The sequence below is a fragment of the Lepeophtheirus salmonis genome, chromosome 4 (assembly GCF_016086655.4).
Source record: "Lepeophtheirus salmonis chromosome 4, UVic_Lsal_1.4, whole genome shotgun sequence".
In the NCBI taxonomy this organism is placed as follows: Eukaryota; Metazoa; Arthropoda; class Copepoda; order Siphonostomatoida; family Caligidae; genus Lepeophtheirus; species Lepeophtheirus salmonis.
In genome coordinates this window covers 30,347,720-30,373,154 of record NC_052134.2, presented here as the reverse complement: position 1 = coordinate 30,373,154, position 25,435 = coordinate 30,347,720, and the positions used below count along the sequence as shown (strand labels likewise).

General features: G+C 31.0%; 3 protein-coding genes across 9 annotated transcripts in view; 1 reads left to right on the top strand and 2 right to left on the bottom strand.

Annotated features, from left to right (window-relative positions):
- Window positions 1-2,758: 2,758 nt before the first annotated feature.
- On the bottom strand, window positions 2,759-10,792 carry LOC121116846 (venom serine protease 34). 4 transcript variants are annotated; one of them, XM_040711147.2, is made up of 11 exons: window positions 10,422-10,790; window positions 10,259-10,367; window positions 10,026-10,122; window positions 9,491-9,704; window positions 8,364-8,462; window positions 8,120-8,287; window positions 7,995-8,057; window positions 3,436-3,495; window positions 3,291-3,376; window positions 3,151-3,237; window positions 2,759-3,086 (listed from the first exon to the last, which is right to left on the bottom strand). In XM_040711147.2, the coding sequence occupies exons 5-11, from the start codon at window positions 8,449-8,451 to the stop codon at window positions 2,883-2,885; spliced, it is 756 nt and encodes a 251-aa protein (XP_040567081.1). In that variant the 5' UTR covers window positions 8,452-8,462; window positions 9,491-9,704; window positions 10,026-10,122; window positions 10,259-10,367; window positions 10,422-10,790; the 3' UTR covers window positions 2,759-2,882. The 4 variants fall into 4 exon arrangements, with proteins under 4 accessions (XP_040567081.1, XP_071743917.1, XP_040567080.1 ...); XM_071887816.1 differs by lacking the exons at window positions 9,491-9,704; window positions 10,026-10,122; window positions 10,259-10,367 and having other exon boundaries at window positions 10,555-10,792; XM_040711146.2 differs by lacking the exons at window positions 9,491-9,704; window positions 10,026-10,122; window positions 10,259-10,367 and having other exon boundaries at window positions 10,474-10,791.
- Window positions 10,793-15,727: 4,935 nt separating this feature from the next.
- Window positions 15,728-18,395, bottom strand: LOC121116927 (uncharacterized). Its single transcript, XM_040711236.2, has 3 exons — window positions 18,084-18,395; window positions 16,864-17,933; window positions 15,728-16,810 (listed from the first exon to the last, which is right to left on the bottom strand). The coding sequence occupies exons 1-3, from the start codon at window positions 18,300-18,302 to the stop codon at window positions 15,820-15,822; spliced, it is 2,280 nt and encodes a 759-aa protein (XP_040567170.1). The 5' UTR covers window positions 18,303-18,395; the 3' UTR covers window positions 15,728-15,819.
- An 850-nt stretch (window positions 18,396-19,245) lies between these two features.
- Window positions 19,246-25,435, top strand: part of Cdep (Chondrocyte-derived ezrin-like domain containing protein) — a 99,249-nt gene continuing 93,059 nt past the window's right edge. For all 4 annotated transcript variants that reach the window (XM_071887815.1, XM_071887814.1, XM_040710921.2 and 1 more), the window contains exon 1: window positions 19,246-19,509. The gene's annotated coding sequence lies outside the window, so the exon portion shown is untranslated. The remainder of the gene's footprint in view (window positions 19,510-25,435) is intronic.

Below are 25,435 nucleotides of genomic sequence, written 5' to 3'. Positions count from 1 at the left end.
TTAGGCATTTTATTCAGTTCTCTATTGACTATCCCCATCTAATATTATTATATTAATATTGAATAATAAAGGCAGAAATGATAACGTTCATGATTGATAGAAGAAGATGTATATTATTTAATCAATGATGCCATAAGTAATTCTTCTTTTCTCCTCGCACGCTTTTCCATTCTTACCAAAATTATCACTCTTAGTCATAGTATAATAGCTCGAATAAAAGGAGGTTATTTTTCAAAGTTGGATGCAGTTATGGGATTCGACCATATTCGTTTAGAGTAAGAGAGTAGTCTTCTCACTACATCACCCCCATAGGGAGGTATAAATTCAATCGTCTCCAGTTCGGAATTGCGGGTGGACCACAGGTTTTCCAGGCGAAACTGTGCCAGTTATGCATCCTGTTGAAGGCTTGCATGTACATATCGATGACATTTTGATCACTGGGATGGATAAGGAGTCTCACGATACGAGGCTAAATAAAGTACAAGATATTCTAAAGAGAAATAGAGTCCATTTGAATGAAGATAAGTGTACCCGAAGAGTTACTAAAGTAAAATTTTGGGGCTACGTGATATCAGAAGATGGAATCAAGGTTGATCCTGGAAGAATAAGAGCAATTCAAGAGGCAAGAGTACCGAAAAAAAGTCGGAGAGTTGAGATCATATTTGGGAATGGTAAATCAAATTACAAAGTTTGTTCTTAAAGTAACGGAATTGACGACACCACTTTGCGCTTTATTAAAAAAAAAATGTTCATTATGTATGGGACAAGCCGCATGAAGAATGTTTCAAGAAAATGCACCGTGAACTTTCGAAAATAGACTTGTTGGGAAGATATGACAGAAAGGAAGAGCATCGTGTGAATACAGATGCATCTGCACATGGTTTAGGTGCAGTGCTGTACCAGAAGAAAGGACAAAGAGGGGATCCCCATTTCGTATGCAAGTTGGACTCTGACAGAAACTGAGAAGAGGTATGCTCCTCTGGAAAAGGAAGCTCTGGCAGTGGTTTGGGCTTGCGAATATTTTACCGAATTTATTTGGGGAAGAATTTTCAAATTGAGACGGATCATAAACCATTAGAGTGTATGTTGGGAAGTAGACCATTGGCTGATTTTTCTCTAAGAATGCAGAGATTTAAGCTACGTATGGAGAGGTACGATAATGATATTTGGTACATCCCAGGAGAAACGCAACATATAGCGGATTTTTGAGTACAAGAGGGAAAGATGCCTGAAAGGATATTCATCCGTCGTCAGACAAAAAGATTGAAGTTGATATTAATTATATTACTATGGGAATAATCGATGGTATACGCAGCATCTGACAAGCGTTTAGTTGAAATAGCAAGGTTGACTATGGAAGATCCGGTGCTGCGGAAATGTATAGAATATGTAGAGAAAGGGTGGCCTGAAAATATTAAACAAATTTCAGAGGAAATTAGACCATTTTATTAATATCGTGATAACCTTTTTCGTTGCGGTAATTTAGTTGTTTACGGAGAGAGAAGAGACCTTTGGAATTACGGTGTGATATACCACATCGGTTGCATGAATGAAATTTGGACATAAGTAAAACAAAGTTAAGGGTAAAGGAGTCCGAATTCTGGCCGGGGTTGAATCGACAAATAGAACAGACGATATATTCATGTGGAAAGTGTGCGAAGTTTGAAAACAAGAGGAAGTTATGTTTGATATGCAGTGAGTGGCCACAGGACCATAGAAACTTGTTGTTTGTGATTTATTAATGTTCAAAGAAAAGACTATCTTATATTTAGTTAAGGGTGATAATTTTGGTAAGAATAGAAAAAGCGTGCGAGGGTAAATAAATAAACACGCATGGCATCATTGATTAAATAATATGTATCTTCTTCCATCAATTAAGAACGTTATTATTCAATATTAATATCATATTAGATGCTGATAGTCGATAGAGAACTGAATAAAAGGCCTAAAATAACGCCGCCTTCGGTCTGGATTTCTGAAAATGGAGGCCCAGGAATTTGGAAAATACTTACCGGATGAGAAACAGATGGCTTGTTGTATTTGTCAATATAAATGTACCTTTAGTCCCTTGTCTAGAATTACACGCCACTATTATCCTCATCTCATATCAAGAGCATGAATCTAAAAAATAAGTTAATGATCAATACATCAAGTCAGACTTTAACTCTGATCTCACAAAGATGCTTATTGCATGTAATATACCATTATCAATTGCTAATCATCTACGTTCAAAAAATTTGTGGAGAAATACACGGGTAAACACGTCCATTCCCGAGGAACCATAATTAAATTAATGGAGGATGTTGGTACGGATGTCATTTATAGAAATACATATAAAAATGTTTTGAGTCATCCACACCAAATGAAGATCAAGTTATCAGTAAAAAGAATAAAATATTTACTAATTTCGAAATGGAACTCTGAATTTTGTACTATCTCACAGTAAGTATTCAATTTTTTTAAATCTAATAATGACGTTAGCATTCGATGTGCTACTTGGTTTAATTCTTTAATTACAACAAAAGATACCCAAAAGGAAAGAGGAGACAAGATGGATGAAATAAAAAGTAAACAAAAACATTGTATATGAATTATGTCCAGGATTCACGTAACCTCGATCAAAAAATGTAGAATAAATGTAAATATCCGTCATAGATTTCTGCTTTTCTGCCCTACATAGTGTTTTTTGAAATTTACTATAACAGTTCTTTAAGTGTTCATTTTTATATCTTTGATCTAAATAAATTGCATACATGACTTCAATCAACGGGTAACTTATTTATTGGTTATATTTATTATTCATTCAAGAATTAGCTTAGAATATTAGTATATTTAAATCAATTATTTCACTACAAAATTGATAAGCCTTTCTGCTTTATTCCTCAATTTTTCAAAATATTATCCCCAGTTTTCATTGTCTTGTGTACAACGTTTAATATCCATCCAATATACGGGTTAATGTAAGTATTGACAGATGGGAATCGATAGTCACATCCATCGGCATTAGATCTCCCAAAGGAAGTTATTCCCACAAGGACGTACCTTGAGTCCTCGGTTTTGAAGTAGGATCCTCCACCACTGTCACCCTAAAATCAATGGAAATAGAAATAGTTGATCATTGGAAAAATAGAACAGCTTAGAGGAACTTACAAAGCAAGTTGTAACCTTATGATTATCATGGTCTCCCTTGATACAAAAAGTATTTTCGTTTATAGTTATGTCCATTAATGCCTTGCCCTTGATAATTAAATAATTAATGAATATATATTTGTTATTAAAGCTTTACTCACTGGGACAGATCCATACTGTTTTAATGCCCTTTTACATTTCTCCATACTAACAGTTGCAATGTTCTCAGCATATCTTAAACAACAAGCTAAAATAAAATGACACCTTACATAAATGTATCACATAATTTAGGGTTGTAAGTCTTACATGACTCTTTTTTTTCCGTTTTTCCATATCCTAAAATAGTAATCCTTGATTGTCCAACAGCTGAATTTAAAAAGTTAGATATGTTACAGTCAAACTTTGAAACTAGACATTTCAAGACTTTATGAAAAACGGGGTATATTACATGATTTGTCGAAACATACTTTGTGACGATTGTTAATTAGTAAAGCAACATACATGATTTCAACTATGGTATATATGTTGTTATGGGGGAACAACACATCTACCCCTCCCCCCCTTCCACATCTACCCATTACCTTTTAACCTTTAGCATTTCCATCCTCAAGTCATTTACCCCCAATCCGTTTTTATTATTATTATTGAGAAGTAAAGTTAGTAAATGATGGAGGGTCAAAGTCATAAATGAATATTATCATCATGGTTGTTGGGCAATGCAACTTTCAAGTTCTAATTGGAATGAAATCTTGAGTTTTGCAAATCATCAATATGTTTTAATAATAAAATAACCCTCCCCCCCCCCGACCAACTACAATTACCCCCCCATCCTTTAATGCCCAACCATTTACCTCCTTTAACCACCTAGCATTTCATCCCTGATCTATCTACCCCCTCCTCCCCCATCATTTTACCCCTAATAGTAACCATAAGACCAAACATTCAATCTTTTAACAACCATGCAAATATATGTAATAGTTATGAGATGACAAAAACGTGATTCAAAATAATCCAATAGATGGCGCATCATACTAGGGCTCTATAAAACTATAAATATAATATATTAATAAAGAAAGTGTGAATACTATTTTATTAATCATTGCTATAGAGTAGAATTGTATTAAATTTTATTATATATTTAATTGTTTAATAGCTGTTTCTTTTTAAAAGTTGTTCTTAGGAATAAAAAAAAACATGTTTCAGTACAATAGAAAAAATATTTGCATAGTTCCAGTCAGAAGCATGAACATTCTTATTGACATTCACCTTAATAATATCCTTTTTTAGCGTAAGAATTCAAATACTGATTTTGAATATCTTATCTATTAAGCAGATATTTCGAAAAGTGGAACCTCCAAAAATAAATCTTTAGTTAAGAAACATATAGAAAATAGATACATATATTATTAATATTCTTAACGATAAACTGCAAAGCATCATTGTTTATTTTTATAGAAATGACAAAAAAAAAGTAAAAAAATAATTGTTTTTTGAGAATAATCTTAATCTTTTAATTGAACTAAAATTTGCTATATGTCTTGTCAATAATCATGTATGAAGTGTTATGTGTCATTCTTATTTTTGATTACTTTTATTAAGTTGACGTAGGGAATATTTTGAATCATTAATGTACCTTTTATTTATAATTCATACTTGTATTGGTCTTTTATTATTCTATGAGTACGTACCTATTTTACCTTTTAGACTCTTAGAACTATATTAAGATAGTGTATGAAATACCCCTAATAAAATAGTCATTATTGAAAACTCTTTCTCCGGTCTTTTGCTCTCTAGTCGTATCTGTAGTATTCGAGGAACACTACATCAAGTTTTCTTATCTAACCAATATTGATTTTCAACTCTTTCGCAAAAACATCGCCATAAATGAGTAACTCTACTATTCAACCTACAAGAAAATTAAATACTTAAATAAGTATTACAATTAGAAATAGAACAGAAGTTATCGATAATTTGAAATACTGTGGTTAGACAATAATTGAACTCAAGCGAGAACTCGTAAAACGAGATGCTAGAACTCAAGGAAGAAAATTACTTCTGATTGAGGGTCTCCAACTATATGATAGAAATGATGATTTTGGAGGATCAGTAGTCAAGATTCATGATCTGATTCCGATGGCAAATTGGGAAAATTCATCTGAATTGAAGACAAATGTTTAATCTGACAAATCGTCTATTCCCCTTGTGATGAAGGCCCACATTTAATTAATTATTCGACAAAATGTTTGAAATCCCACTCCCCTTTTTTTTAATAGCCTTTTTTTCTCTCTATTTCCTAACCTTTTCTTTTCTTCTTGTCTTTCTATATGGCCCGTTAATTATTAAATAAATTGATCTTATAAGATAAATTCAAAAAATGAGCTGTATCCTTGAAATATTACAAAGATATAGAGGGTTTTTTGAATGGTGGCTTTGTTAAATTAGAGTTCAGACTTTCTATGAAATGAAATATTTTAACACTTTCTGGATTCATCATTTTTGGAGCTATGAGCCTCTCAAAAAAAAAATGTTTTCAACTTTACACGATGGTAACTCAAGTTCTAAAGATTATAAATACATTTTAAAAATTGTTTTGGAATTTTTTAGCATTAGGCTTTGAAATATATTTGTATCATTTATCCATATTTTCAACAACTAGCGATTAAAAAAGCTTTGAATATTAAAAATAGACAAAAACTTTATAGCCTTTTTTATTTTCAACCTTGAAGGCGATAGAGTAAAACGAACACCATATTTGGAATTAAGGTATCAAATTCTACTATTTCGATTTTGTCATATTTTTTACTTTTGAGTAGCATTAGTAATTACTGCCTATGTAAATGCCATTCACCGTAGTTTTTATTTATTTCAATTATATGAACAAGGCCCAAGTATGACACATCACCTAGTGGTATAAAATGGACTTACAGTGTATGGACTTTGTCCCTAATCTGATTAATGCGGTGTCGTAAGCTGTAAGAGTGGAAACGACATTCCGAAATCTTTGAAGCTATGGGTTAAATATATATGTATAAATGATTAAACACCAACTAGATTTCAAGTGTGGCCTCATTACATTTTTGAATAATGACTTTGAAGAGGAACCTATCGTTTTACATTCATGAACTAATTAAAAGAAGCAAACTAAAAAATATATATTATGTAGTTTCATCAATATTTGTACCCGAAACACACCCTCTTATCTTGCTGAAGGTGAAAAATCAGGCTAAGTATCTATTCTAATTAAAAAATGTTTATTTTTTAGTATTGAAAATACTGGTAAAATATTGGTAATTTATAGAACTCATAATTACTTTCCGATTCGAACTTGAAAGTTTCATTGCTCAACAACCGCTCCAAACAACCATAACACTCATTTATTACTTTGGCCCTCTATCATTTACTAGCTGTACTTCTCAATAATAATAATAGAAAAGGATGGGGGTAAAGAGTCGAGGAGGTAGCTGGTCGGGGGTTAAAGGACGGGGTAGGAGCCCTGTTTCCATGATTTATGTTTGAGAAGAGATTTTGGAAACCCTCCTTAAAAACAGAAAAATAGAGTCATAAATATCAAAAAAAATTATTTAAATAGGTTAATTATATCTCATTTTTAATGTATGTTCTATTTCAACATTATAAAAGGTAAACTAGAATCATCCCAAATCTTCTTAAATAATATCAACGGCAGATTCGTAATGGAAAGATCCAAAATTCAATTTGATTGATTGTTTGGTCGTATAATTGTTATTTATTGTAATAATGAGTAAAATGCTGGAAAATAGGAGCCCTAGATTCGTTGTGATCCAGAGAATAGTATAATAACACATTCATTTAACATGTAATTAAGAGAAACTTCCAAATAAGAATGATTTGCTAATTGCTTGAAATTGTTAATTAAGTTTCTTTACAGCCTGATATTACCATAGTAGTCATAAACCTATACATATCTATGAACAAAGTGTTTTTCTGTATATCCGTTCACTTCTAGTGGATCAGGCAGTAAACATATTTGACATTGGACTCTTTAAATATAATAAACTTGGCCAAGAACGGATCTCACAGAACTGCAGAAATGTTTATTACCGAAATACTCCTTAAAAAGGGCTGATTTATACAATTTAATTTCAGAAATGACATGATTCTGATCTTTTTTTCAATGTTGATTTAAAAATTTGATATATTGTTCTTTCCCCAAAGATATACAAATGCTATTAAAAGTTTCATTTTTGGCAATGCCATTCTTATCTTATATGTAGTGACTGCAATGTCCATCAACTATGAGCATAGAACAATGCAATCGTGAAATTGAGCATTTGTAATGCTCCAAGTTTGATCTAAGTGATTAATCAATTCGCAATGTTAATTGAATCTCAATCATTGATTGATTGACTCCTTATATTATAAAAAAAACCATTTTAATTTCATGAGGTTGTGTGTCACAAACAGGTCTAATTGCGGTTTGAGCCAACTTTTAAAGCATGAAATGAAGTAACTATTAAGCAATCCATACTTAATTATTGTAATTATATCTTTTATAATTGGATTACCAGGCTTGGGAATCATAATTACATAGTATTTCAGAATGAAACATCCTGTATTGTATTTTTTTGGCAAAGTGTCCGTTGAGCAAAATGGCATTCGTCAATAATGTTTTAAACAAAGTGTCCACCCCCTACTTTGAACATGTCCCCTTAGGGTAAAGCACCTTGGAGCAAAGCAACCACGTTAAACAATTTGAGTAGAAATTGTTTAATTTATCTAAATTCATCAACTCATCATTATACATATGTACCATTAAGAAATCAAACTTTTATGCTTTCCAACATTAAATTTATAAATATTTAAAAAAAAATTAAAACTATACGTACAAAACCCAACAATTGAGGTATTAAATTCCCGTATGGGTAAACAAGCAGTTCCTATATCTGGACCTGCATGAAGTTTTTAAGTTGTAGAAAATAATGATTAGGTTAAAAAGGTAATTATTACTCACGTAATATATCTATTCTATCTTTGATTTTAAGGACAGCCACATCATTGAGAGACGCCTGTGCCCCTAAAAAATCCAATATTTCATACTGGGGATGAATATATATCCTTTTGACTTCATGGACTCTATGTGGATCAGTGTCTTTCTTACGATTAAAATATCCAGTGATGACTACGAAAAGAATGTATTGTGTGAGTATAAAACTACTGGATTACATGGATTAAAAGAAAATATATAGCTTGTATACCATATGACTTAGAATCAGGTCCACTAACACAGTGACCCGCTGTAATAACTATCTTTTCCGTTAGTATTTGAGCGCTGCACGAGTCCATTAATATGTCACCTATTGGCATTCAATATGATAAAAAACATGTGATGCAGAATTATTCACTAAAGTCAACTTATCGAAAGACATTTCGCCGAAAAATATTATGTAATATAGTGATATTCTTCTGTAGAGACATATTTTTGTAAATTATATTCATTTATAATAATTTTATTCATATAAGATTCAAACAATGCATTTAGTTCGAAACCATTTGGTATTTAAGTATTTTTTGTATTACTTTCAAGCAGTGATTCCTAACTAAGGTCACCGGATAATTTGCGTGGGGTCCCCTAAGGCCTACTAATAAGTTGTTGTATGATACCGAATATCCTTATAATGCTTAACTAAACTAAAACTTGTTTTGTAAAATTTCAGATTACCCATGATGAATCAAGATACAAGTATTAGGAAAATAAAGTGTATTACTTTCATAATTGAAGCAGGAATTGAGAAACAACTATGGGTCGATTAGAAGGATATTATGTCAGACGAATCAATAAAGCTCAACAAAATTAAACGCCGTTTTGGCCCTAAACATCCTAACTTTGTGGGTAATATATTTTAGGAACAAAACCTGAAAATCAGGTTTGATTTTGGTGGCAAGTACCAACACCAAAATATGGTAGACATTGAAGCTTCATATTACTTAACTGGCTCTCAGAATTGCCAAAGCCAATAAATCTCACAGTATTACTGAGGGATTGCTGCTACTTGAAACATTGTTCGAATAACGCTTGTAATTGTATATTCTAACAAATTGAATAACTATCCTTGTCTAATATCACGGACAGTAGAATAGACAATATGTCTGAAGATTTTATGGAGCAAGTGATCCAGGAAATGAAATCCCCTCCACTTCGAATATATAGTATCCAGCTAGATGAATCAATAGACGGTTCTATATATATAATTTACAGGTTGTCAAACTTATTTGCTTTCTTTGAGGAACATGATACTATAATACTATAATAGAACAATACTTTCGGCCAAAGAACACTTAAAAACTATTGAAAAAGAAATTATAAGACATTTTCCTAATTTACTTGAGACACTATTTACCCTTGATAGAAGCCCATTTTTCCATCAGATTTTTTGATGTTCCTGAGAACGTGCGAGAGGAGCTCATTGAACGAACTACCAATGATGAAGCAAAAGCTGATTTTTCTTCATTGTCAGTTACCAAATTTCGGATCAAGAGTTTGCAGTCATATCCTATTCTGTATGAGATCCTGATTCTTCCTTTTCCAATAATATACCCTATTGAAACAGGTTTTTTCTGTTTTATTGATTATCAAATCTAAATAAAAGAGCAAATTTCTTGCAGAATCTATGTTTTTCTCTTAGAAAGACTGCTCCAAGGATTTCAGATCTGTTGAGAAAGAAGTAAGCCCAGCCTTCTCACTTACGTTTTTTTGTTCTCGTAATTTAAACTATTTAAAAATAAAAATAAATATATAATTTTTCTATTGATAAAATTATTATGATTCAATTATTCAAAATTTGTCAGTAAAAACAATGTGCCAATAAATTTTCAGATATTTAGAAGTCAAATTTAGTATATATCCCAGTACTAGTTACCTCCAAAAATGTCATTTTATCCTTGGGGTCACTGAAACATGGCAAATGTTATTAAGGGGTCACGGCACCAGAGAGGTTGGGATCCACTACTTTAAAGCTATAAAATCAGGAATGATACAAACTCAAATTAGAAAAATTACCACAATTTGATCGTGATCAAGAATATATTCCGCAACATTCTACGCTGTCAATAAAAAAATGAAGGGCGAAGACATAATAACTTATTTTCTTACATGATCACATCTATCCATAAAGATACTTAAGTAGCAAACAGATACGAAATTCCCACTACTGTGTCGTATATAATCATCATTAATTAATATAAGTAATACAAATATTAATCTGAAAATATGTACGAATATATCTTATTATATTTTCCACGAATTGTTCACTCACAATATAAAAGCATTATTTATTAATCATATATTGAATGCCAATCTAAAAGCACTTTTTTTCTTGAAGAAAAATGCCATCCACGGGAACTCTCCAGGCTCTGAAATTAATCCATTATACAAGTAATATTCCTTACTGGAGTTTAATTTCGGCTTTCCACAGTTATTATTCATTTGAATTCCGTGATACTGGTCAATTAGTTCCTCTAAGTACAAGTGAGAAAATAAATTAGTAAATAATGAAGAACCTTAAAGAAAATAAGTACGAAACAAGTTTCAATTGATATTAACAATGTACAATACATATAGAACAACACTTAATTATAACATTAAAAAAAGGGATGTTCTTTATTTGTTTTACTAATATGTTAACACATTTTAAACACTACAATACAAGAAAAGTAATACAATTTCTGTGATTATTTTGTTTCTTTAATAGCAATTTAAAATAAAAACGTTTGATTGAGTCCTTTTTGAAATTGATACCCTTGAAAGAAGAGAATTCTTATTTATGTACATTCTAATCCAGCTTGTGTGATTTTGATTTTTTTTTAGACATTATAATACATAGTATCAACTATAATATTCTATAATAATCTACTTATACTGATAAATAGTGATCAAAGTAATATAATCTGTTGGTATTTAAAAAAAAATCACAAATTAACGTTTGAAGAATATTTGGGAGAAGAAAAGCTATGCTGTCATGACGTTTGATCAAATTAGCTGGGAGCACCTCTGAGATGAAGAAAATAAACAATAACCATTTATCTGTATCTAGTATCAAACATCCTATCTACAATACAATGTCTGTAGATGGGATGTGTGAGGAGAAAAGGGGTAGCGAGACATACGGTACTACTGAATTAAGACCCTTGTTATTTTCACCTCCCTGTTATATCAATATCATATACGTAAAGTTGATAATATTGTAGAGAAAAACGCGTGCAAGGGGAAGGGGGAAAATACATATGGTATCATTGTTTAAAATACTGATGTGATTATCCTCTGCCTGCTTTATTATGATTTCTGAAGGTATAACTAAAGTATTTATTAGCAAAATGTTTAATGAAGACATACTACGTATAATTGACTTAGACGTTTTTTATCCGTTACAATAGATTTTATAACGTCACACTCCATGAAATTGTAATTCATTATTAACCTTATTTTCAGAATAATAGCTAATGAAACGACAAAGTAGAGTATTTCGAAATATATTTGAAGTTCCAAGTTTAAAAAAGATGCCTTTAATTAAATATAATCTACATAATAAAAAATGTACCATCATACATTTATGTTAAATATACAAAATTAAACAATTGGAATCATATAACTAATAACAATAAATTATATATACATAATATTGCAATAATAGATTGATCCAAATAATACTTTCTTGTTCTGACACCGGAATCCAGTTAAATATGTCATAACTTTAGGTTACAAAACACAAGCGAGACGTAAAGTTTAATCAAAAAGATAATCACTCCTCTTTTTCATGTGGAAGTTGCTATATACAATTGTACACAGGATAGATATATCTCTAACAATGAAATCCAACTAATTATTAATAATAAAGTAAATGTCAAAATCATAAAATTAGACAATAAATATACTAATAAAAAAATGTTAGAAATAAATCCATCTTAAAGATTTAGAGCAAAAGCTAATTATGTAGTAATGTCCGGCGATATTACTCCTTATTAAGAGCATCAAAAAAAGATTTTTCCCCTGTTATTTATGCTTATATAACAACATACTATTATCATGAAGGATATACACAATTGCTAAATATAATGCTACACCCAATGTAACTACCCCCCGTTGTTGTGACCATTTAAGCAGTTGTTTTTGCCTTTTATAAGTTTTCTGAACACCATTTCTTGGAGCTTGTCAACCATAGCTAAGCCTTAAGTGATAAAAAAAGTAATATTTATTGACTATGTAATATTGGAAAACCTAATTATCATACCCAAGTCTTTAAGTGAAGAAACTTGTCTCAGAAAAACTAGTTGCGAACCATCCAAAGCTACTACCCCCGTTGTTGTGACCATTTAAGCAGTTGTTTTTCCTATTTAATGAGTTGTGTATCATAATTCTTGATATTTTTAGCTAAACTTGAATCATATTTTAGGGTTAGATTTTAAAAAAATTGAATACTTACTGTTAGATAGTACAAAATTCAGAGTTCCATTTCGAAATTAGTAAATATTTTATACTTTTTACTAATAACTTGATCGTCATTTGGTGTGGATGACTCAAAACATTTTTATATGTATTTTTATAAATGACATCAGTACCAACATCCTCCATTAATTTAATGATGGTTCCTCGGGAAGGGATAGGGTTACCCGTGTATTTCTTCATAAATTTTTTGAACGTAGATGATTAGCAATGGATAAGGTTATATTACATGCAATCAGCATCTTTGTGAGATCAGAGTTAAAGTCTGACTTGATGTATTGATCATTAACTTATTTTTTAGATTCATGCTCTTGATATGAGATGAGGATAATAGTGGCGTGTAATTCTAGACAAGGGACTAAAGGTACATTTATATTGACAAATACAATAAGCCATCTGTTTCTCATCCGGTAAGTATTTTCCAAATTCCTGGGCCTCCATTTTCAGAAATCCAGACAGAAGGCGACGTTATTTTAGGCCTTTTATTCAGTTCTCTATCGACTATCAGCATCTAATATTATATTAATATTGATTAATAAAGGCAGGAAGGATAACGTTCTTGACTGATAGAAGAAGATGTATATTATTTAATCAATGATGCCATAAGTATTTCTTCTCTTCTCCTCGCACGCTTTTCTATTCTTACCAAAATTATCACCCTTACATATACGTCTCGAGCACATAGACAACAGACTAGATTACGCGAGCAACAACGTGTTTTTAGTGTGCTATCACAGGTGAGTTACAGTAACTCGTTTTCTTACTCTGCCATAAAGTTTAGCCCCATTATTGATTCAGAATTTTTGACCCCATGCTTTTCCTTCAGATTTTCAAACCCCTCTGCAGGAAAGTAACGACTAAAACTATCTAACAGAGAAGCGATATGTAACTCTATGACACTTTTAATGTCATTCACTTTTTCTTCACTGATGCTGTTCTCCTCAGTGTGTTATAACTTATAACAGTATACTAGCTAGGACGATTAATTTTTAGTCGTGCTTACCACAGTACTAACAACTTTTGAAATACTTGAATATGCTCGCAGTGTCGGAATAAATCATTGCCTCTTCCTTGTAACTTCAAATTTGGTTCGTTTAAAATTGAGAAAATGTCAGAGAGATATGACAACTTTATTGAGCAATTTACATATTTAAACAAATTTCCCAAGTTAGACTCTTTCTCTACCAGAAAAATGTGAATCTCATTCCTGAGTTTGAACACCCTTGTTAGTACTGTGTCCCTCCACAGCCACCGTACTTCAGTGTGAAATAGTAAATGAGTGTGCTCCGCTTCCATTTCTGAGCATAACGCTTGAAAAAGCCTGCTGTTCAGCGAGCTTCCTCCAATTAAATTAATAATTTTCACTATTTCCTTCAGTATTTGCATAAGATCAGGGGAAACACCTGTCAAAAGCTTCACTGTGAATGAAACAGTGATTCAAAACAACATCATTACCAGCTGCCTCAGTTATTCTTTTCATAATTCCGCTATTTCTACCTGCACTATTTGCTTCTATTTGCTGCACCATCACTTGTTATTCCTTTGTAATTATCCCAATTCAAATTATATTTTCCAACAATCCAGTCCTCCAGCGCTCCGAATATATGTGTGCTTCTGTTGTATTTGTTGTCAGACAACACAGCAAATCTTCCATAAAGTCATCTTGCAACTTGTACCTCACATAAACTAACAGTCTTGCACAATTTGAAACATCAGTACTCTTGTCACGTAAGACAGCAAAATCCCCAGCTGACTATAACCAAGTAATAAGCTGGGCTTCACAATAGTCTACAATGTCACATATTCGCCGTGACATGGTGTTGTCACTGAGAGGATTGCTTCTCAATTATTCTACAGACTTGTCATCAAAAATGGTAGACACCATATCCAGAGATGCTGGAAGAATAAGTTTTTCAGCCACTGTATAAGACATTTTCTCTATTGCCGGTATGCAACCAAATATGAAGCCAGTTGTGCTTGTCATTCAAGGTAGTTGAGCAATTAAGAACTTGAGCCGATAACTTTAACTCACGTTGCTTCGGTTGAAAATACTAGATAGGCTTATCCAAGTGTTCCCAGTGTTTCCTTTCTAAATGTCTTTTCAGTTTGATTATTTCAACAAGGACCTCGCCGCATACAACTCACTGGGCTCAGGATACTGATTTGCACTAGTGCAATTTATGAAACCAAATTTCAAAAAAGAATCATGTCGCGTCCATGATTTATTTTCTTTTTACTTGGTGGTTCAAAGGTCGATTTGACAGTACTACTAGTAGAATTAGAACTTCTTGTTTCGGGCCTCGTACTTACACTTGTATTTGACGTAGATGGATTTGATTCAAACTTCTTTTTCTGATAACAAAACGATCCATTGTCAGTCAGTTAACAAGCAACAACAAACTAACAGTGTTTGGATTCGGAACACAGTAACGTTATGTCGTTAGGAGTGATTAGCTACATTAAAAAATGCTATGCTGTGATCACATGTAGAGCGTCGTGCGTAAGATGAAACTATGCAAACAGTAAGTCTTACCGGAAATAAGTTATTGGTCCGACTTTAATATTATTTGTGTATTACTATTTTAAAACTACGAAAAACATTTATATATTTTAAATTTACAAGCGACCCAGTACCTTCTCTCCCACAACACAGTATTGGGTCGCGACCCGTACTTTGAAAACCACTGCTTTTTACCTACTAAATACTATTAAAATAAAAGATAAGAAGTATTTATTTTGCTGTACCTTTCCTGTACATGCTGTGTAACTCCGTCATTGGCTGTACACTGTATAGTCAGTCATGGATAGTTGAACTCTGAGTACTGTATACTAGACATGATAAAAAAATAGAAAATTTTTATTTGTTTAGTGCAACTATAATTTGACAGCTTTCATTTATATTCAGAAAAAAATACTCATAAAGGAGGTCTGTTTAATTGATAATGATTATTAGTTTAAAAATGATAAATACTTGGATCTATTAATATTTTGATTTGATTTTAGCTTCAGTCTTATATCCTATCAAAATGATAACGGATATAATTAATTAAACAAGCAATATTATTTTATTACCTAAAACTTATAGATATTATAAGGGAATATACGTAGGCTATATCAGTGAGAAACATGAACTCATTAAATTTATTTCAACCACATATTTCATAGTTGAACATGTATTTAATATCTGAAAGGATAACATTATTATTTTTAAATATTTAGGAAAATTTGTATTTTATACTCGCAATTTTCATTTTTAAAAACTGATTTAAATCTTCTACAAAGTTATTCTGTTTTAAAAGATGTCTAAATAGGTTGCATCTATGAGTAAATGTCATTGATCCTATTAGAGTCCAAATCATAAAACTATCAAATAATTCATTTACACTAAATTTCTGAACAAATTTTGCACATACATATACATCAACGAAGTTATTGTCAGCGAATCTACATACCATTTCTGTAGAGATAATAGTTTTAAATTCATTGATCAAATACATGTCACTCACAAAGAGAAGCTCTGTTAACTCTTCCATATTCATATTACGAATAAAGCAATCACAACCATAGAGGTAATGAACAAGCGATTCAAACACGAGCTTACTCATATTAGGAATAAGTATGACTGTGCTTCCAGCTTCGGCAAAATTGCAATTGAGCATTGCTCTGAATATCTCATTTCTGTCGATCAAAAATGTACGATCCACAAATACTTCAGACCCATCAGAAAATACAAATTTAACTTCATTCTTTATAACTTTGGATTTGCATAAATTAATATGAGAATGAATACTCTTCTTTAATTTCTTAAGTGTATCTTGGTTGTTAAATAACACATTCTTCGATAAATGGTGAATACTTTGAACATATATAGGAAAAAAATCATCGTCAGGAGTTTCAAATGCCTGCACGATAAGATCCAGACATTTGTAATTTATAAGAAATTTTTTAATGATATCTTGATTTTCAAAAATAAAAGGGATCGAACAAGCAATGGCTCTTTTCTCCATCAATTTATTGTTCCAATCGGACAATGATGTTATGAGATTGGTATAGATGTTCAATATTGAATTTGATACATTTGTCGTGAACGCGTTCGTGAAAGAGTACTTTGCATTACACAGTTCACAGGGAGTATTTTTGTCAAAAGTTGTCCAAAGCCATGGAATTGCTCCAGTGGGTACAAAATTTATAGCACATGATGTATGACTGAAATAAAAACTTTATTAACAAGTATCATTCTCGATAATTCAAGTACTAACCGAGAGAGCCACGAAAGAATTTTATTCGCCATCGATTTTACTGAGTCAGATGTACTATAACAAAAACAGACCAATACCTTGATGGTCCTTAATTTATATAGGTCCAAATGTGGTCTTCTATTATAGCATAGTTGCAATAAAATATGAAGAATAACTTTTACTCTGTCTTTACATACTTTGTCTTTTGAATGCTTGTCACTCTTCACCAAATTTAAAAACTCAATCGACTTTCTGTTATAAATACTAGGAACAACGCTACAATTGTAATGCTCAATTAATTCAATTTCATTCATCAACAAATCTATCAGAGCCATAATTATTCCTTTTTCTTGTAAAATTTCAAGACTAAGCTTGTCATATTGCATTTCAAGTATGGCATATAAGACACAATCCACGACAGAAGCAAAGTGTTTGTCCTTAAGGACATTTACAAACATCCCTAAAACGCCCATTTCACGTAATATCATCCGGTTAATGGATTCACGACATAAGAGACATAGAACCTTCATCCCATTCTTACTCATGGTCTCACGATATTTTTTTACTAATATTGAGACTAAGGCAGGATTTCCAAATTTCGATCTCAAATTAGAGCTACTATAAGATAAATTCGTCAAACAGCATAAAGAATTGTCAGAAATCCTCTTATCTTCAAATGTTGCTAATTGAAGGAGACGCTTAAACCCAGATTCAGAATGAAATTGAGTTGTACCATTAGTCAATATACTTAAGCACATTGTGGCCTCCTTTAATACTTTAGAATCAGTAGTATGTAAAATGTTAATAAGATATGAGAAGCCTTCATCAAAAATGATCCTCTCCTTAAATCTTTTTCCTTCAGTTGCCATCTTTTTCAAATATATTAAAATAATTTGCTTATTCTTATTTGATGATGAAGTCGATAGCTTCTTTAAGAGTATAGTAACTAAATTTTTGTCCCAGCAAGTTGTTAATAGCTTTGAATCACATTCCATATTTGTTATTGTTTTACAAATGTAATAAATTGTGGATTCCTCACTTGTATTATCCAAAAGTTGAACAATCTTTTCAATTCCGTTACATTTACTAATCTACGGATAATAAATAGCAATTAACGAAAATTATTTATAAATAATTAAATTTTAAATGTTCAAATTTGTAGTCCATATAAATAACCAATGATTGGTTACCTTATCAGCTAATTTAATATAGGTATATCTGCTAAATTAAAAGTTTCTTACCTGATTCCGAGGCTGCTCGAATTGCAATAAGGCTTCCAAAATACCAACACTTACAGAACTGACATTTGAACCAAATTTATCAAGATACGCAACTAATTTAGTCACTGCATTTGTTTGAATCAAAGCATTTATTACTTTATTTGTACGTGTGCTTTTCAATCTATTTAGAATTGAATTCAATGCAGTGGCTATTTCTTCAGAAGATTTCTCATGGGTCATATTTATTATACTCCAACTATTCCAATATTGAATATTATGGACTTCTTAATCATTCAAAAGTTTATATTTTTTGAAAGCTTCTATTATTTCGGAATTTTTATTTTATTTTAGTTAATTAATTGAACTACAATGCTTAATTTTTACAAATTTAATCTATATTAATTATGTAAATAATTGCGCTATAATTAATAGTATACTGATACGTAATAACACAAAAGTTGTTAATATATTATTGGATAATATAGTAATTAAGTAACCTACAAGTATTAACTTTTTATATAAATCACCCAACACATCTTTTGAATAAATATAAATATTCCTATTATGTAAGACTCTTGATAAACATTATTTTAATTTTAACCATAAAATTAGATAAAACTTGAAATTTATATGACTGAATCATTGAATTTGACGTCCCTAAATAATTTCAATAATATTATCTCTTCGTTTATTTATTATTATATTTTACATTAGGAGGGGGCAAATTAATTAATTAATGTATGTCAAATTATCCTTTGGTTGCGTGAGTGTTCTTTATGAATATCGTTGCGAGGATTTTTTTTCTTTTCTAAATTTCCCTTCTAAAAATACTGGCCCTACAACCACAACAACATTATTTTAGGCAGGTATGGCTTAGTTGTATCAGCTGTTTACGTTCCGGCCTCCGTAGTACCTTGTGACATGTTGTACTAGTAACTTGATTATTATATATAGGTGGAAATCCTAATTGCTGCAGCTCATGTGAATGCAAAGTATGATCAATAGCAAATGTAGGTAATTTCTAAATTTATTATATGTTTTTGAGATGTGCTAAGTGTGAAGGACTTGAACTGCCGCTCAACTCTTAGATGAACATCTGGTACATAATATTTATTTGGTGAAATGAAAAGTAAGGCGTGCGCTTTGGCAGGATTGTTCCCGGCCGGGGTTTTTCTTTTCTTTCCTTTTTTTCTCTTTCTTTCTTTCTTTTTTGCTCTCAGTGAAGATTTGAGTGCCCCTACGGAGCAGCGCTGTTTGCGCCCAAGTAAATAAATATTCTGGCCAAAGTATTCCGCATTTCGAAGAAGATCCGAGATTACTAATATAAAAAAAATAAAGATTGGTGTTCTCTTGAAGGGATTTCGTGTTTTCTTTGCATTTCGTATCTATTAAAAAGTGTTCACATCGTATATCGATTCGCAGAAATGGAAACCCTGGATGGGATTAGGTGAGAAATGATTTTTCCATTTGAATGTTCCCCGGGAGTGTGTGGGAGGTGAGACCTTAGCTGAATCGGAGTTCCTATTTGGGGAACAACTTCAGAGAGCACTACTTAATATGATATTCATGACCTAATTATGCTCATCCTCCATTCCGAGTCCAGTGGCTCAATTATGAATAGGGGGGAGGGGAGACTGAGATATTTCATCATGATGGAAGTCCGCTCCTCATACATTATCCTATCTCATGATAAGATTAATATCATGACTCAATATTTGTGTGCGCCTTATAGTTTTTACTATGTGACGTTTATGACTTAGTTATTAGTAGTATTGAAAAGCCTTTTGCATCTATCTACATCCATTGATCCTGGACGAAGGATTTCAAATCATCATTAAATTATATGCATGCTTAATTCCCCTTTTAACATAACATTAACATAGTAGCTTTTAAGATGTATATACCATATCAGAACGGCCAGATAACTTTTCAATAAATCCCCAGATCCAAGCCTATAAGAATATTAAGTTAATGAGTTATTTTATTATCCGTGAATTATTTTTGGTAGAAGAGGATCTATGGATATAATAAGATCTATGCCAGCAAATGAAATTTTGTTTTCACCTTCAATTGATTTTTTTACTATAAATTGAATTATATTTACACTATTTTTAACCAAATCAAAACATTTTTAAAGTTTTACATAACTTTTATGTAGCATAAGCATGGATTTATTTGCCTTTTTTTCCTGGGGCAACACTTAAAAAAAAACGAGATTCAGCATTTTTCGTATCTTATTAAGGCCAATATTTTAATTCAGGTACAGCTAACCATTCTGCTTTGAAACACTAAATCAGGGGTCGGCAACCTATGGCACGTGGAAGAATATTCACTGGCACTTGCAAATGAGAACATATTCCTCTAGTTTGTGTGTGTTTTTACAATTATTGATAATAGTGGCAAACTCATTGATTAGAAATGTTTAAGTTGGCACTCTATGTCTCAAAGGTTGCCTATCCCTGCACTAGATGGTCAACTTTTGTACATTGACAAAGTCTGTTCTCATCAGTCATACTAAAGAGGATTAATTGTCGAATACAATTAGTGTGAAAAATTTGGTTGATTATGCTTTAGTTAACCTGATGAATGACGAACAACGTGAGACTTGATAAGAGTGGCACAAACACTTATGAAATGTGTGATGAACCTCTGGCTATTGTGTCACTATAGTTTCAAAACGTTTAATTTAAAGATTTAAACGTTTTAAAACCTACGCCTTTGGAAAGGTTTCAATGGTATATGTAGTATGAAGAAGCTTTATTTGCTTGAATCATATATATTTTTTTAATGTAATAACATTGTAATTGTTCTTGATTAGCTTAGTACATACGAAAAACCCAAGATTCTATAAATGTGTTAAACTAAAACACAATACTCCAAGACTGTACTGCAAATCCTAAGATCAGCCCTGTGCCATATTATGTATATTACTACTATATTTTTCATGTTTGAACTCTACTTTATCCATCACTATTATTATTACTATATGTATTTTTATTTATTTTTAATCCTTCTAATTCCTCTTTTCATTATTATTTTTTATTTATGACAAATACTTGATTTTCAACTTGTCTTTATTAGTCAACATCACGTAGTATTTTGCTACTCTCAAGCATCTTTAAAACTCTGCATTTGATCAATTTGCTTATTTGAAGAGAGTTACATATACATGTATACACACTGCAAAATATGTTTATATCTGTTCCATTCAATGCATCTTTGTTCATATTAGTACTATTAACCTATTTATTATGATTCATTGATGTTTGTGAATTATTTTATTTTTTTTAAATCTCTTAAGTGACATGCCTCATTATAAAAGACTGTTCATTCGGGGTTTTTTTATGAATACATATTTAAAAATATGAACGTCATAGATCAATCCGCATCTGTGTTTGTTGCAACATGCAGTAGTGCTGCTTATGTGTGACTTATTAATTGATGTTTTTTTATTAATTCTCTTCTTCTTTGAAACTGTTTTTTCTCAAATCATAATACTACTTATACAATATATGTAGTCATTTAGTTATAAGTACCTATAGAGAGTATTATGAGTGAGAGATGCTTCTGTTTTCTCACAAATTAATATCTTATTTTGAACATCCGTAATTCCTATATTTATGTTGTGTACTAGTTGCAAATTGTATAAGCAAACTCTACATGTTGCAACCAAAAAATCAGATGAATCATTTTAAATGAAGGATTTAGAGTACTTGGGATGAGGATAGTGCAGTAATTGAATATTCCATGGGTGAATTTTTGACTATTTTAATACAAATGACTAAAATATCAGTATACTGTGGGACATGATGAAGTTTAAATGCCAACAGTTATGTTACTCATAAATACATATAATAGCTCAACATCTAATGATAATATAAATTAAAAGTACCAAGGTTGTAATTTAAACTTGTAAAACATGTTCATACAAATTGCATCGTACACAAACATCATAACTTGCAATGGATATTGAATCCTTTTCTCAACTATGTTATGAATAAAATGGCATGTCGATGGCGTAACCCCTTCAATTTCTGACCCCTTACAAGCAAGAATTACAAACTTTTTTCTTCTTTTTTTTTGTAGAAAAAGTCATTTGATTGATGAGTTAGCCGCCACCCCAAACAAAAATTCCGCGTTAAGTGAATGTTAATTACCATTCAAGGCATTTTTGTTATATTTTTTTAGTACAAAATGTCTCAAAAAGTATCTGAATACCGATACTTATCTTGGTACCCGTATGGAAATATTAGTATTGTGGCAATACTCTGTAGTATGTTGTACGTCTTCAAATAAGCTTCTCCATATTATGTATTTCTTGTGTATTTTTCTCGCCTTCAAAATGTGCTTGATTGAAGTTCATTGCCATTTGGTAATTGCCCCCTCTTCATTATTTATAATTTATTATTTCATTTCATTGTTGTTTTTTCTCGTTGTTGAGAAATCTTGTATTTTCATCTCTCATCTACGTAGACGACAATGTTTCTTTTCTCTAGCTAGTCCCTCTAGTTGAAATGAATTCTAAGCATTCTAATTATTTGTCATACAAAGTCATGATTTGACTAAATTTATAGTCATGCAAATATATTAGCATCCATATATATTTTCCCGTGTTTTAACTTAATTGACCACGTGTCGTCTACTTTTACTATAAATATATATTTATACAATGAGGATCATTTGCATTGAAATGCTATATGATTCGCAAGAATCAATCAAGTGATAATGAGGAATAGTCTAGTCATGATAGATTTGTAGTATTGCGATACTTATAGCCGTTACAATATATATATATATATATACATATAAAAAAGTGTTGGATTGAGTTCAGCTGAGGTGGAGTAATTTAATATTGAGTCAAGTCTATTTCGAGTACATTCATCGGACAAAGAAAAGTGTTTTATCATTGAATTGATAAAATCAACAATTGAGATAGTTTGACTACTGATTAATAAAGCAGTATTAGTCAAATAATGCAGGCAATTATCTAAAATATATATTTGCATATTATTTTTTTATTTCAAAAAGTTATATCTATTAACTATAGCTAAGCCTAAATTAAATTAATTTAGGTTTCCATGAATAAGTATTGTTATTAATTTCTCAGGCGGGCATCACAACCAATTATATTGATTCTTTTCTATTAGTGTTAATCATTTAAGCTCAAGTCATTTTTAGAAATTTGTAATTTATACCTATAGGTACTAAGTAATTGTGACAGGTGTAAATAAAATATTTGGAAAATAAGATATCTAACAAGATGAACAACAAATGAAAAAAAGTCTATCTATACATTCATAAGTTTCTGAACATAATTTATGTACTCGTAACCGAGGAACAACAATACAAACAACCTCTCTCTCCAGCGTTACTCTTTACTCTGAAGACATTGACTAAGTCAAAGTAATTAATTAGCATGGCTTGTTGCTATACTCTACCGAACATATTGATTTAGACTTTAAAGCTGCTTTGGAATTGCGTGTCTATAGACCTTTGAGCACGTTTGAAATTTGTGAATTAAACTTTTAAATGAATTAACTTTCAAGTTTCATGTGTTAATAGTACTTATTACCAATCCTTTATCATTATTTAGGAAAAAACTATACGAACACTCAATCTTAGCCTTAGATTATTAATAAGTTTTTTTACATTAATTATAATAATTTTTGTAGTCGGAGTCTGTACACATTTTTCGACTTCGAAGTCCTGTTAATGACACATTATAATGTTTAAATTCCCCCATTATATGACTCATAAATACGTAATAACCATGTAATTATATTGCACGTATTAAATAAAAATGAAATGATAGTATCAATTAATAGTTGGTTATTAGAATGATGAATGTTGTAAATAAATAAGGCATTTAAAGACGAAGAAACTGCAGCGTCTTCAATTTGCTTATACAAGTTGTTATTTGTAAAAACAAATTCTGCAAGTTGCAACCAAAACATGAGATGAATAATTTTAAATGATGGATTTACAGTATTTGGTATGAGGATAATGCAATAATTGAGTATTCTATGTATGATTGATATATAAATGCTACAATTTTTGAGAATTTTAATACACATCTTCAAAATAAAAGTGTTCTGTGGCACATGGTAAAGTTCTAATGCCCACCGTACTGTAATTTAAAAAGATCAAAATGAAAGGATAGAAACTATTAATAGTTGGTAATTAAAATGACCCATGTTGCTATTAAATAGGGCATTTGAAGATGAAGAAATTGCGACTTGTATTATGTTCACATACAAGCTGCAACTTGTACAGAACATTTATACATATTTTCCTGTCTCCTCCTCCCTTTTGTTAATTGTGTTTGATCCCAATGTGAACAGCAAGTGGTGTTTTTTTTAACCAATTACAACATTTATTTGATATATAAATCTGTGGATATGTATACCACCACACCCTGTCTGGATTTTATATTATAATTTACAATTGATCATATTTTAATCAGGCAGGATACTTTTTTCATCTTTGCTATGAGTCATACTATATTTTTGTCTGCTTCTATTTTTGGGTAACTCTTTGACATACCTACATATATGTATATTAAGAAGTAAGAGTGAGGCTGATATATGTATTACTATGTTGGCTATACATAGACTACTAATGTACAGTTTCTCCCATTTTTCTGCACCCCTTTTCCATTCCCAAAACAGAAAAAGAAAAGAATCTTTCTAAATTCATAAAAAAAGTGAATATTCGTTTCCTGTATGTACATTACATATATTGTATGTTTATATTTTTTTTTGTCAGAAAGCACAAAGTATGTTGTACTCTGAGGATGTTAGATATTATAATATACGTATAAAGTGCTCATGTATTCCTTTTGAGAGATGTACATCATGGGCGTCCCAAGGGGTGGGCTGGAGGGCTGGTAAATTTATCATTTGATTTTTTTTCCAAAAAAAAAAAAAAATTTTGTAAACAGCCGTGGATTTAAAAAAATTAATTTTTTGAGACAACTATTGATTTTTGCCATATAAAAAATTCAATATTATAAATTTTTTGTGAAGAGCTGTGAATTTTTGAGTATTTAAATCCAAAAAAAAAATGAATTTTTTGAGAATATATATGTATTTTTGAAATTATATTCCAAAAAATTACATTTTTTGTGAGTGTCTAAAGATTTAAAAAAAAAAAAATCCAAAAAATGTATTATTTTCAAACTTTTTTTTTTTTAATTTCAAAAGTTCCTTATTCACTTACAAAGGTTGATAAATAATATTTGGTACCCATTATGGATTGAATGGACAGATGGAATGCTGCTGTGAGGATGGATTTGTCCTATTTTTATCATGTTCTAATACAGGGTGTTTTTTTTTGTTTTTTTTTGGCTTGTTTGCCTAAATAGATGAAGAGAT